Raw genomic sequence first — 13,435 nt, 5'->3', positions numbered from 1 at the left:
ATATATCATATTGCCTTTTTGGTTTGCATTTCAGCTGACGGGTCTGACCATTTTTTGGTACTTATTCCATTATTTCCAACCACTACGGTACAGCTCCAAGCCTGCCAAGCAGCTGGTGGCTGGTAAAACCAGCAGACTGCTAAGACTACCAGGCTTGACGACTGTCTTCCTGCAACTCTTCAGATGCACTGGAGTCTGAGAACAAACGATCTGCCATCTGTTCCTGAGAACTCCTGAAGCGGTAACTTGAAGCAGTCTTACCGTTTTTACACAAAATCCTCACCCTGCTCTCTGAATGCCTTGACAGCACAGTTCTCCGCGCGTTTCAACTTTTATTATTTGTACACAGCTCAGAATTTTCATTTCAGGAGCTAAGACCCCAAGCTAAGGCTCTGCTAAATGTTGTACAGAAACCAATCAACTACTAACGGCTTACGCTGTTGGGACTACTACATTTTAAATATGCCATCACTTTCTTCGTCGCTCTAAGGCCTCTTTTTCTATTTGGCATCAAATTTCAAATGTGGCATTGTTAGTCCTTCGTAGAAGGAAGTATCAGAGCACCTCTGATAGATAATTTGACAACGAATTTCCATGTGGTATGATTTTATTTTCCTATTTTCTGTCATTCACTGTTATTCCTCCTCACTGCATGCATCAAGCAACAACTGAACGGTACCTTCAATAGGAATAGCACAATTATTTCACAACTAAAATCAAGTAGCACCATTGAAGTCACATTTCAGCTACGCGTGTCTAGACAGATGACAACGCACCCCACCTCGACAGATGTTGAAATGCTACGTACAAGGAGTGCAAGATAATTTAATTGGGTTGCACAGCCTCCCTTGGGTCTCGAGCTGGCTCTCAAACACCACGGAGTCAATCTGCTTCAAAGATACAGTTACAGATGGCGAACACTTCATGTGAGGAGGCTGGAAGAGGCTGGCGTATGGAAGAGCCTCACAGCACATAAAGGCTCTTTTTACGTTTCAGAGTTAAAATGCTGAGGTGAGATGTGTAAAAGTACTGAGCTTCCTGCTTCTCTACCGACAGCTGCCACGTCTTCTGGTAAGCGAGCAGGCCACAGACTTGGTCATTTCATCACCTACTTAAAAACAGTCCAGGTGAGTTTACTTTGAACCATGAGTTTAAATTTTGAACAGCAAATGTCCATGAGTACTGGTACTTAAGGCAAGGTCTGAAATATGCAGCAGAAAAAAAAGCGCGAACTCAAATTCTGAATACTCGTTATCACAGGGCATGAAAATAGTGTTTGTATCAAACAAGTAAAAGATAACAATGGAAAGCACTCATCCTGATTAGAAGTCGATACTTTTGCAACCAAGCATTTCCAAAAGAGAAGAGGCTAGGAGAGAATTAAATCCTAAATAGCAGTGGTTCAAGAATGAGATGTGTTTCTTGTTAACCGAGTCCTTTACAAAGCGTACAGGCACGCACTTATCATGTACTTATTTTTGGCACGCTGTCTGTGCTCGACAAGCACTACAAAAGCTTATTCCAGATTGCATGAAGAAGGACCTTCCCGATTTCCCTTGGAGCATGGAGCAGGGTTGGCTGCCAAGATGAGGATGCCTGACGCGTGATTACCTGCCTTTACCAACTGGGCTGTAGCACACACACAAAAAACCAGAAGAGACCAACTTCAACATCTCCTTCTCTAGCCATGACCCTGTTTTAGTGCCTCTCTTCACCAAGAGGAGCTGTGGATGCCCATTCCTGGAGGTGTTCAGGACCAGGTTAGATGAGGCCCTGGGCAACACGTTCTAGTGGATGGCGTCCCTGCCCATGGCAAGGGAGTTGGAACCGGGTGGTCTTTAAGGTCCCTTCCAACCCGATCCATCCTCCAACTATTTATTCCTACACAAGCTAATATGCTCGATCACTTGAAAAGCATCAGTGTAGGGTATATTGCCTATGTTTGCAGCACCCCATCAGAAAATAATCATTACAACTGACGTAAGAAATCAAACTTTTGTCAAATGTCTAGGAAGAACTCAAGCAAAAAATCCAGTCTGCAAAGTACTTGAGAGCCAACAGTGCATTTTTATAACAGGATACATGACTAAAAGCACATGATTTACATAAATCCTTAAAAACCTTTCAGTTTAAAAGCAGCTACTGTGCTATTTTGTTCTGAGAATCAGAATTCAGAAATTTCTGAGCTAGAGAAACTCATTCTTTTTGTGCATTCAGGAAAGATCCAAATAAAAAGATTTTATTTAATTCTGGTATTATCTAGTTACTCTGATACCATTTCAGCTATTTAGTTCATCGTTATACAAAATGCAAGTTCCTCTGCTGCTGCGTTTATACCAAGGATAAGAAGTCTATTCCAGGAGTTTTATATTTACCTGATGATCCTCTGAGCAGCATACTGGTGAAGAGAGCGGAACTGCGCTGACATATTTGCTAAGGCGGCCAGACAATTTGTATGAAGGTATTTGTCCTGTCAGAAAGGAAAAGGAAAAGAAAAACACATCAAACTTTTATATGTATGTATGTGTAATGTCACCTATTGCAGGAAACGACTCAAAAGACTAATATTTGTTGCTTTAAAGGATGAGGTCAAAAGCATATAGCAAAACTGCATCTACTTGGTGGTATTTTAAATATTTTGTTTAGATAATAAGGCTTACGAGTCATTTCACACAGAGGGTGGATGCATATACACATAGCTACGTGTACATCGTCGTATTTTAAGCAATATTAATTGACAGAAATATCACAGATGTAGCATATTGAAAAAAATTCTCCTCCTCTCCGTTTTTCTCTCTCTCCATTTTGTCGTCTTACCCTGAAGTTCTCTGTTTCGTAACCCTACTAATTGTCTCAAAACATTCCATATATATGAAAACCGTTCCATATATATCTTACAACTATTACAAGATACTTCGGACTTGTGCTCCTCTTGTTACCATCCCTGAAACCATTTGACCACAGAAGCACTTAAATGATGGCCCTGTCAAATTCAAGGGCTTTCACAGAACCAAGTTTCAGAGCCCACAGCCAGACGGAAATCTTCAGTACCAACTGATCTCGGCCGCAGACAAGAAAACATGGAATGGGCCATTGCTCAAAAGGGAAAAGAAGAATTCATCTTAAATCCACGTAATGACTTATTACTAGTAATAGCAGGATTTTCAACATTATATTCCAATTTGGAAAGAAACGCAGCCGTGTTCAGACATTATTTTGAGTCCTGAGGGTGACCAGCCTCTATGCATCAGTGTTCAATCGTACCTTCAGGGGATTTATTTTCCATTCTCAGATCTAAAATACACATTTAAACTTGAGCATAACAGATTCCATATCCTAGAAACACACGTCACGATCTTTCTCATTTCTTCTAATTCTCGTGATCACAAAAGTGAAATCCTTAAGTTTTCCAATTTAAAATGTATTTTAAACATTTTTTTCTACTTCATGCAAAAAACTCCGTGCATTTAACCGTTGAAGATATTTAAGAGTAGGCAATACCAAGCTTTTATGTTCAAGATACGGTTTAGAATCCCATGCACGAAAAATGCATCAAACCCATCTGATCTGAAGCAGTTTCGCGCTGTGACAGCTTAGAAAGGTCTAATGACCCAGCAATGGTCTGCCTTCATAAAAACACTAACAACAGACCTGGAATTTCCATTTCTCAGTGACCGAATAGAGGCAAGGAACCTATTAGGAATCATTTCATCTCGTCAGCCAAAGGAACTTTTCCTTCTCATCTGAAGATGGGAATTCTGTGCCTGAATTAAGGACTTCAGCAAATGCTATTCAACGGTAATACAGAAATTGTGTTGGAAGGCCAGAACCGTGTAAAACTGTGCTTAGCTAATACGACTGTTCTTCTCTTTTGCTTCTGTCCTGTAGCTTCAGATGCCAACTGGTTGCGACAGAACACAGGAAAATCCCACACCCTGTTTGAAACTGAAATCACTCTGCTGAAGTTCGAAACCCACACTGCGTACTTAAGCACTACACGTAACTCTTACCCTTGTCCGTGTCATGTTGTACTGGATGGTTCTTATCACAACTAGTATCAGGAGACTCCCAAGTGAGATCTCTGTTAAAACACGCTCAGCATACCAAGTGATATTTTTCAGTATCTGAAAAGAAGAAAATAAAAGAGTTCTTCAGCACCCGGGTCTGAGTAAGAACATAGAAAGCTGTCCACTCTCACGTTCCTTAAGATGGATAAATTAACTTCCAGCCTTAAATGTGACAAAACCTATTGCATTCTAAAGCAGTAATTTAAAAAAAAAAAATATCCCTGCGATATTATCACCTAGTCAATCTCATCACCTTTATTAGAAGTCATGTAAGCTGAGTGCAGAAAGATGATCAAATTTCACGGTTCCTTCATTTCCATGCCCTGTGCCACCACTCTCCTATACTCTTTTTGATCTTACCCTTTACACTTCAGTCTCCAGTTCCTCCCTAGCCATCTGCATAGGGTTTCCAATTCCCTCCCGTTCTCCCTCCTTACAAACCGGGCAAGAGGCAGCAGGTACAAGCTCTGACTGATTGGCAAGTGCACACATGCTGAAGGATGCAGAGCAGATCCACAGGTTAACATTTGACTTCACACCCAACGCCTTCTCCTGCCATAGGTGAGGTCTCCCCTTAACCTAGCCGATGACCTCCTCTAATCTTTTAAGAGCTTTAGATCTTTCTGTGCTCTTCATGATCACGAGCGGCCGCCCGTGGGGAACCCGTGCTGGAGCAGTTTGCTACTGGGGGATGGATGGGCCCCGTGGTACGGAGCCGTGTGGGAGCAGTTCTTGAAGAGCTGCAGCCTGTGGGCAGCCCATGTCGGATCAGTTCGGGAAGGACGGCATCCCGTGGGAGGGACCCCACGTGGAGCAGGTGCAGAGAGGGACCGTGAGGGAGCGTCAGAGACGGAGAGTCAGGGACTGACCCCGGCCCCCAGTCCCCACAAAAAGGGGTATACAAGTGTCCTAAAAACATGAAAATTCTTTATAAATTTAGGGTTATTCTGGGTCAAACCAAAGATTGGCTTAGCAAGGACTGTTCCACACAGAGCTGTCACTCTGCATAGATTTTACCTTTGATATTTTAAGTGTGTTTCACTGAAATTTCACGTATAAAGAAAAATACAGACGTCTTAAATTTAAACCCTATCAAACCTCACCAAAAAGTTGTATGAGAACATTTTCTCACTGTATCCCTTCTTCCCACCTCCTCGCTGGATGACTGAGAAGAACTGCTGCCCTGCATTTTACATATTTCTGCTTTTAGAGGTCCCTCTTCCTCCCACTGACTAACAAGCATGCTCGGCAAAATCTCTAAGAAATGGAGACCTGGGCAGCAAACGACTTGCAGAACAGAAAAGGAAAGGTAATACTGGGAACTTGGCTAAGCTGCTGCTGGTTTTATACTATTTACGTCCTCTTCAGGACGAAGGGGCTTCACCCTTCATATACATTCCTATAAACCCCACTGGAAAGAATCACAGTTCCACTTGTGAAAAAGAAGGGGTATCCACAAAATGAAAAGAATTTGTATATATAATTTAGCAAAATTCCAAAAAAAATATTAAAAACAGCATTTGTAGATAGTTTCAGAATCTAATCACCTCATAATCACTTGGTTTTAGATGACTAAAGCTGGCATCCTAGAAGCTGACCCCTGATTTTTAGTTTCCACGGCATTACGTTGAGCATTTGAAGTTCTGTAGGTTATGTATTTAAGGAGCACGACTGAAATGCAGAGGAAGAGCAGGCCAAGTGCCCTTCCTTCAGCTACTTCGAGCTTCTCCCCTTTTCTGTGACCCACTTTTCTTGTTAATGGTTGTAGTGGGTTTACGTGGCAAGGTTTTGGTAGCAGGGGGCTGTAGGGGTGGCTTCTGTGAGAAGGATCTAGAAGCTGCCTCGTGTTTGGTAAGGGCCCCACTGCTGACCAGAGCTGAGCCAGTAAGTGATGCTGTTTTGCGCCTCTGTGAGAGCAGATTTAAGACAGGAAAAAAACAAAATGCTGCCACACAGCAGCTGGGAGAGTGAGAGGAGTGAGGAACAGCCTTGCAGGCACCAAGGTCAGTGAAGAAGGAGGGGGAGAGGTGCTCCAGGCGCCAGAGCAGAAGTCCCCTGCGGCCTGTGGTGAGGCCCATGGTGAAGCAGGATGTCCCCCTGCAGCCCACGGAGTACCACAGTGGAGCAGGGTTCCACGCTGCAGCCCGTGGAGGAGACCACGGTGGAGCAGGTGGCCCTGCACCGACGGAGACTGCGGCCTGTGGAAGACCCCTGCCGGAGCAGATTCCGGGCTAGAGCTGCAGCCCGTGGAGAGGAGACCACACAGGAGATGGTGACCTGGCAGGAGCTGCTGCCCGTGGGGGACCCAGGTTGGAGCAGTGTGCTCCCGAGGGATGGACCCCGTGGTACGGACCCAGATCTGGAGCAGTTCTTGAAGAGCTGCTGCCTGTGGGAAGCCCACGCCAGATCAGTTCAGCAAGGACTGCATCCCGTGGGTGGGACCCCACAGCACAGGGGACGAGAGTGACTGAGAAGGAGCAGCAGAGAAGAACCACTATAAACTGACCATAACCCCCATTCCCCTGTTCCCCTGCACTGCTCGGGGGGAGGAGGTGGAAGAGGGTGGAATATGGGGGGGAAGGTGCTTTTGGTTTCTTTCCTTTGTTTCTCACTTCTCTAGCTTGTTAGTAATAGGCAATAAATCTTACTATCTCCCTATGCTGAGTCTGTTTTGCCTGTCACGGTAATTACTGCGTGATCTCCTCATCCTTATCTCAACCCTTGAGCCCCTTTCATCGTATTTTCTCCCCATTCCTCTTTGAGGAGGGGGAGTGAGAGCACGGTTGTGATCGAGCTCAGCCGCCCACCCGAGTAAAACCACCACAATGGTCAATGCACCCCCATTCTTATACAAAAGGTAGTATATAAAGTACGTACATCTTTTTTCCTTTACCTGTGATACTGAAACAGGAGACCAAGAGTTTTACTAACTCAGCTTCTCCTATTTAGCTCTGAGCCCGGATCTGTTCAAACCATTCTGAATCACAACTATTCAATTTGCGTATTGCCATATCACTGTATTTTGACACGGAACAGAAGCACACACAGAGGTGTTTTCCAGTCGAGACAAAGACAGGAGGATATACTTGAGCTTATAAACAGAAAATATTCTAGTATCTTTGAAACCCGTACCATCAGCCACCGAAGTTGGCTTTTGTTCCCCATAGGCACTACACACACTGAACACATTTAAATACTAATTTGGTTTGGTTTTATAACTATTACGGAAATTATGAATCATAGAACTGTACGAGAACGGGAAAGAAATGAGTTACCACGTACTATTGCCAAAACAGGATCAGTCTTCAGAGCCTGTAGGAAAAATCTTTGTTTAGTCCTATTATAAATGACTTGAGCAATCAGCCTTCCGCCAGGTAGGTTATTCCACAACTTGCACATCTCGGTGCTAGCTTTTGTTCAGCTTGGTTTTCAGTTTACCACCTTGGGCAGTTGAACCCCACTACCATTTTCTGATAGTCCGCCATCATGAGCACCTTGACTCCCTCAAGGTTTGCAGTTGGTAATTGGACAGGAAAGTTCTTCCATTTATTGTTATCTTGGGTCACCATGCAGCAAGCTACAAGTAAATCTCTCTAGATCAACGATCAAGCTCTTTAACAAGCAACATAACAGAGGTCGAAGCTTAAGGTACCGAGTAACTTTTAAGGATACCTTATTCTTTCTTTATTCCCTTGTAATCAAAACTCAGAATTGACAGATGACCTTGTTTAACGGGGATTTTCCCTGTATTAATGCATTCTTCTCTCAGAAACAAGAAGTTCCGTACTTCAAAACGGATGCCTTTTACAACATGCACATTGCTGCATCTCTTTTCCAGTCAGCAGCCTTAATTTTTGCAGTAATTTTAACGCAGAGCGTAGGCCTCACACAAAGCCTCACAAATGATTTACACCACGATCTGTAAAGCATGAAAGATCATCGGTGCTATGGTTTTTTTTTTTGTGGACCCAAGAGACACTCCAACAACACAGTAATAAAAGTTGTGTTAGTACTGAGAACGGAGAGGTTAGGTGGCAATTGTTTTATATCACATACTCTCTAAAATACATACTCAAAAAACACACCGCTCCTATTATGCCGCTTGTTTTTATACATCAACTTCTGCCCTTGGATCTCCAAGGAGCGTGACACAGGTTCTTTCTGCTTGAAGGGTTTCTTTTCATTATCATACGGGATGAAGTCCTCCCTCCCTTCCACAAAGGGATCTCATCCGTGCCAAGAAAGATCTACACTGGGAGGGCCGAATACACAGCGCGGTGACAACGGGGACCTTTAAGAAACGCATCCAACAGTTCATCGCGCAGCCAACTTCTCAGCCATGACAGAACTCCATGTGGTTAATCAGAAACATTCCAAACAGCAGATTTCAAAGGAAAGAAAAAAAAAAAAAAAAAGACAAAAACCCAACAACCCTTTTTAAAGGAAGCACCATTCTCCCAGAACTCCTCCTTCGGGGCTGAAGAGTTGCCACCATCTTCACGTACCTGAGCTACAGCTGAAGGCACGTCGTGCTACGTGCCTGATTTGCCCTGGGGCACTGATGTTCTCGGTTACCATCAGCTTTACGCCCCCCACAAGGTCCCAGCTGCTGAGGCCATTTCGTATCAGCAAAGAACTTGTTTTTGGAGTATGCCACGGCACAGCACCCAAAGTACACTGCTGGAACGAGCACTCCGGGTCTTCCCAGCATGTGCCTTATGAGTATTGCTGGCAAAACCGTAGAATGGTTTGGGTTGGAAGGGACCTTAAAGCCCGTCCGGTCCCAACCCCCTGCCATGTGAAGGGACAGCTCCCGCTGACCCAGGCTACCAAACCCCATCCAGCCCGGCCTTGGGCACCGCCAGGGACGGGGCACCCACAGCTCCTTTGTGCCACTGGGTATTGTTTAACACAAGGCTCTGGGGGATTGTACTGGGTCTGGCTGGGATGTTAACTTTCCCTGCAGCAGCCCATACAGTGCTGCGCTTTGCACTTGGAGCTAGAACAGCAGTGGGATCACACCCGTATTGTGGCTCCTGCTGAGCAGTGCTGGCACAGCATCAGGACTCTCTCTGACCCTCCTAGGGGGTGGGCAAAAAAGTAAGAAAGAAACATCCCCAGGGCAGCTGACCTAACCCAACCCAAGGGATATTCCACACCATGTGGGGTCACACTCAGCAATAAAAGGTGGAAAAAGGAAGAAGAGGGGAGGGGTGGGCTCTCGTTGCGAAAACGTCTGTCCTCCTCCCGAACACCGGCTACGTGCGTTGAGGCCCTGCTTCAAGGATGTGGTCAAGCATTGCTCATTGGTGGGAAGCAGAGAGGAATTTCTTTCCTCTGCACTTCCACACAGCCTTTACTTGGTCTGTTTCGTTATTCCCTTTCTCCCTCCCTTTTCCCCTTTCCCTTTTTTCCCTTTAGTTGAATTAATAATAATAATAATAATTAATATTTCCTTAATAATATTTTTTCTGTTTAATCAAATTATCCTTATCTCAACCCGTGAGTTGTTCTTTCTTTTACTTCTTCCCCTCCTCATCTGAGGAGGGGGAGTGAGAGAGCGGTTGTGATGTTCAGCTGCCTAGCATGGTAAAACCACCACAGGGATACTGCATTTCCCTAGGCACTGTGTAAGATCATACTGTCAGTAAAAATAATTATTCAAGACACACACGTTTTACCAAAACTCTTATTCGATGGATTAAGACATAAACCCAAGTAGAAAAAAGAATCCTCTGGACTTTATTCTAGACAAGGATAATATTTTCTAAGTACAATCTTTAAAATTTTAGAGGTTTTCTTTTTTTTTTTTCTTAAAACAAAACAAAACACTGGGCTCTGCAAATCCCATGTGCACATACATCTCTTGTATTTACTTCCCACCTTTATTCTCACCGTGAATTTGTCTCTTGAGCCTCTTTCACAGTACAAGAGACATTCAAAATAGTGTCCTAATGATGGTTAATGCAACTCTCCTACCTGCTCTCTGTGGCCTGGCCACATTCTCTTTCCAATTTCTCCTAGTTTTTGTCACATCAGGCTCTTTCTCCATAGAGAAATTTTGTGTGGCCTATTCTTCACAAAAAAAAAATAAAGAGAACCAGCTGATATCCAGGGGGTAGTATTGCTCAGCGACTCCTGAAGTCAGGAAGTTCACCTATTTTAAAGCAGACAGAGGAAAAAAACCACGAACACTGCAAAGCTTAAACTGCGCTGACTAAAGGGGATCATCACACGTACCAACAGCTAACATAATTTGAACTACATTTGTAAAGTTCCCCACCAAAAGTCTAAACCAAAAAAACAGTATTTTTTTTGCACAGAAAACTTCAGAGTTTTCACAATCTGTTTGAATGCCAACGTAAGAAAAAATAAGTTAACCTCGCTTGACCTCCATCCCCCAAGAAACACTTGATAGCTACTCAAGATTCATCCAAGAGAGCCCAACGCTCTCGGAAGACCTACACTGAAATCCAACCCGTCAGGCTGAGAAACTTAACGGTGGGTTTCCCCAAACCTCACGGTTGCTTGGCCACCTGGAGACCTACCGCAGACCTCTCTGGGGAACAGCTCCCGATCCATCTTGGAGCTACGCAGCTTTTCAGAGAAGACCGATCTTTTCGGATAAAGCTACATCATTGAGTTACCATTCGTGAGACAAACCCGCCTTGAAACAGGCCGCTACTCTTTAAGGAAAAAAAATATAATTAACAAATTAAAATGAAAAAGCTACACACGGGTCTGTCACTTTTACCCCTTATGAAGAAAGCAAATGGGAAGCATTTCATTTTAACCCGCTATTTTAAAACAAACAACAACAAAACCCACCCGACAAAAACAACGGGCTTGGGGTTTTAGAGCCACGAAGCGTGAACCTATTTGAAATTTCAAAATTATCTACGTGCAATCAGTGCCGCAGTTGGACTAACTTCGTTTGTTTGCAGTCAGCGTCAAAAAGGGAAAAAGGAAAAACAGAAAAGTCAACCCTGAGGTGGTCTCGCAATAAAAAAAGAAAACGGTATTTGATCGAGGACCCTTTTTAACACCAGGCTCGTGGGCACCTGCAGCTCAGCATGCAGAAAATACAGACACGAAGAACTGGAACTGAGTTCCGGATGTACCAGGCGCTGAGATTCTCCATTTCCCATAGCTTTGCTTATGAGGTATTTCTTAACGCAACAGAAGCGAACACGCTGAAACGGTGATTTACAGTCTATTGGTATTTACTACGGCCTCAAGCACTGTCGTGGTGCTACAGGTTACTGCCACCGAAAGTATTATCCAAAGTTATTTTGACAGCCGATCTCATTTTATTTACCGTTTCATAAATCAGGAGAGAAAAAAACTACACCAACACTCGTCCCCTTTGGGGAATTCTTGCATTTACTAGTTGTTATTATTATTATTTGTGAAAGAAACCGAGCTCTACATGGGTCCTAACTGCATTAAGCCAATCGTGGGAACAGGACCTATGGTTTTGATCATATTTTCCAGGCAGTTCAGACCACATTCATTCTAAACAAAAATGCTTCAGCAGTCGAAAAAGAGTTTGTGGTTTCCTGAGCTCTTTACCAGTCGGTATAATCGCGAGATTTACAAAACTGTGCTTACTAAAATTCATCTGAAAGATCAATAAATAAATGCGGGTGAAATACCACAAAGGAAAATAGCCCATCAATGGACCGTACAGTCATGCTTCTTATAAGACCATTACACAGAATACACAGCAGCAGAGAGAAAAGCAGGTTGACCTAAAATGCATTAAGTTCTTTTTTTTCTTCATACTTTACCCAAGTCTTTTGTCTTTTGATATCCATATCCCTCTGTAGAGTTCAGAAATGCCACTGATCAAGGAAGTAACTTTTAAAAAGGGTAACAGAACGTTTTTTATTTTTTTCTATAAGTAAAGGAATTGCTGAGGGTTTGTAATCACAGTCATCAACTCTCTTGTCTTTATCACCTTTCACTTAGGTGACTCTCAGAGTACACCACGGAAATTCTGAACGAGGGGAGACGGACGGGGTGACAAAGAAGCTCACATACGCAGGCTGGCAGACTCTGGTACCTCTCCGCTACTTAGCCAAGACCAAAAATAGCTAAATCCTAGCCTGCTACCAAATGGATGCTTCTCACCAGGCACTATGGAGTGAGCAGCAGGGAGGGACGGCCACAGAATAAAAGAGACAGTCAGTGAAAGTCTTAAGTAAAACAAAGATTAAATTGAGAAGAAAATGGAAAAAGCAAAAGCAGGGCTGAGAAAATCAGTGTAGGGTAAAAGGAACCAGATATTTTTGTAATGGAAATGCAAGTAGTAAAATAACATCCACATTACACAGAAAACACTACAACTATACTGGCAGGGTTAGTGGTGATGGCAAGAATAAACCGGACGAGGAAACTTGATTTATGTTTTCATTCCACAGCTGGATCCTCATTAACAATGTTAGGGAAATCTTCCACATTTACTTCTCCAGTAAGGAATTTGTTGAAAGACTGTGTGTAAACCCTTTAAAATGAATGAACAACGTGGAAAGAGATTATGGAGGAAAGGAGCGCAACTTGTGTGTAGTACCCTAAACCCTCAACAAGCTCAAATGATGAGAGAAGGCAGACGACCTCGTGACGTGGAACTTGCACATACACATCACACACGTGCACGTATGGCGCATACGCAGAGGTTCAAGCTATGTGAACATGAGGCAGAAAATGTCTTCAGGAAAATGTTTCGGTCATCTGCACGCTTACCCTAAATGCTCTTTCTAAAAGTTGCTTCCTAAAAGGTACTCCCAGGGAATTCGATACAAGTATCATCTCTCCTTACTTTCCACATACAGAGCTGTATGTATATATATACAGAAAATAATCTGAGATTTCAGAAGAATAAACATTGTTAAGGCTTGACCGTTTGGCACCAAGAAAAAAATGCCAATTTGCTCCAAAACAGGCTGGAAATTCACCTGGGAGAAAAGTCTTATTTAGATACCTGGACACTTGCTTCCTGCTTTTTGCATGTCAGTAATTTCACATAAACCCAAAAGACAGTTTCCACCTCCTAGACAGGAACGTAAATAAAATCAGTGCAGACATCTGTGTTATCTTAGATTTAGAAGCTAGGAAACTAGAACATTATCCCCCGTTACTATCTCCAGCACAGATGGTCAAGGCCCATCAAAGCTAGTCAAAATTTGGATCATATTTTATGGACAACATAAAATAGATATTAATCTAGCAGAAAGAAAAGAAGTGCCAAGTAGGGAAGCAACGTTTAGTCTGGAAAATAAACTTCCAACTAAAAACTCCTCTCGGCTGCATCAAACTGGTTAAGGAAAGTTTTTAAAGAGAAATGTTTTTGTTTTTTTTTTTTCCCC

At 43.2% G+C, this 13,435-nt stretch overlaps 1 protein-coding gene across 4 annotated transcripts in view; it reads right to left on the bottom strand.

Moving 5' to 3' along the window:
- DYM (dymeclin) overlaps positions 1–13,435 on the bottom strand; it is a 176,066-nt gene that overhangs the window by 100,098 nt on the left and 62,533 nt on the right. For all 4 annotated transcript variants that reach the window (XM_035309185.1, XM_035309186.1, XM_035309184.1 and 1 more), the window contains exons 13-14: positions 4,011–4,124; positions 2,376–2,470 (exon numbers count right to left, since the gene is read on the bottom strand). In XM_035309185.1, the coding sequence (XP_035165076.1) occupies positions 2,376–2,470; positions 4,011–4,124 (209 nt within the window). The remainder of the gene's footprint in view (positions 1–2,375; positions 2,471–4,010; positions 4,125–13,435) is intronic.

This window comes from Oxyura jamaicensis, chromosome Z, assembly GCF_011077185.1.
Source record: "Oxyura jamaicensis isolate SHBP4307 breed ruddy duck chromosome Z, BPBGC_Ojam_1.0, whole genome shotgun sequence".
NCBI lineage: Eukaryota > Metazoa > Chordata > Aves > Anseriformes > Anatidae > Oxyura > Oxyura jamaicensis.
The sequence above is the reverse complement of the archived record's forward strand: the minus strand, read 5'-3'. Positions and strand labels throughout refer to the sequence as shown.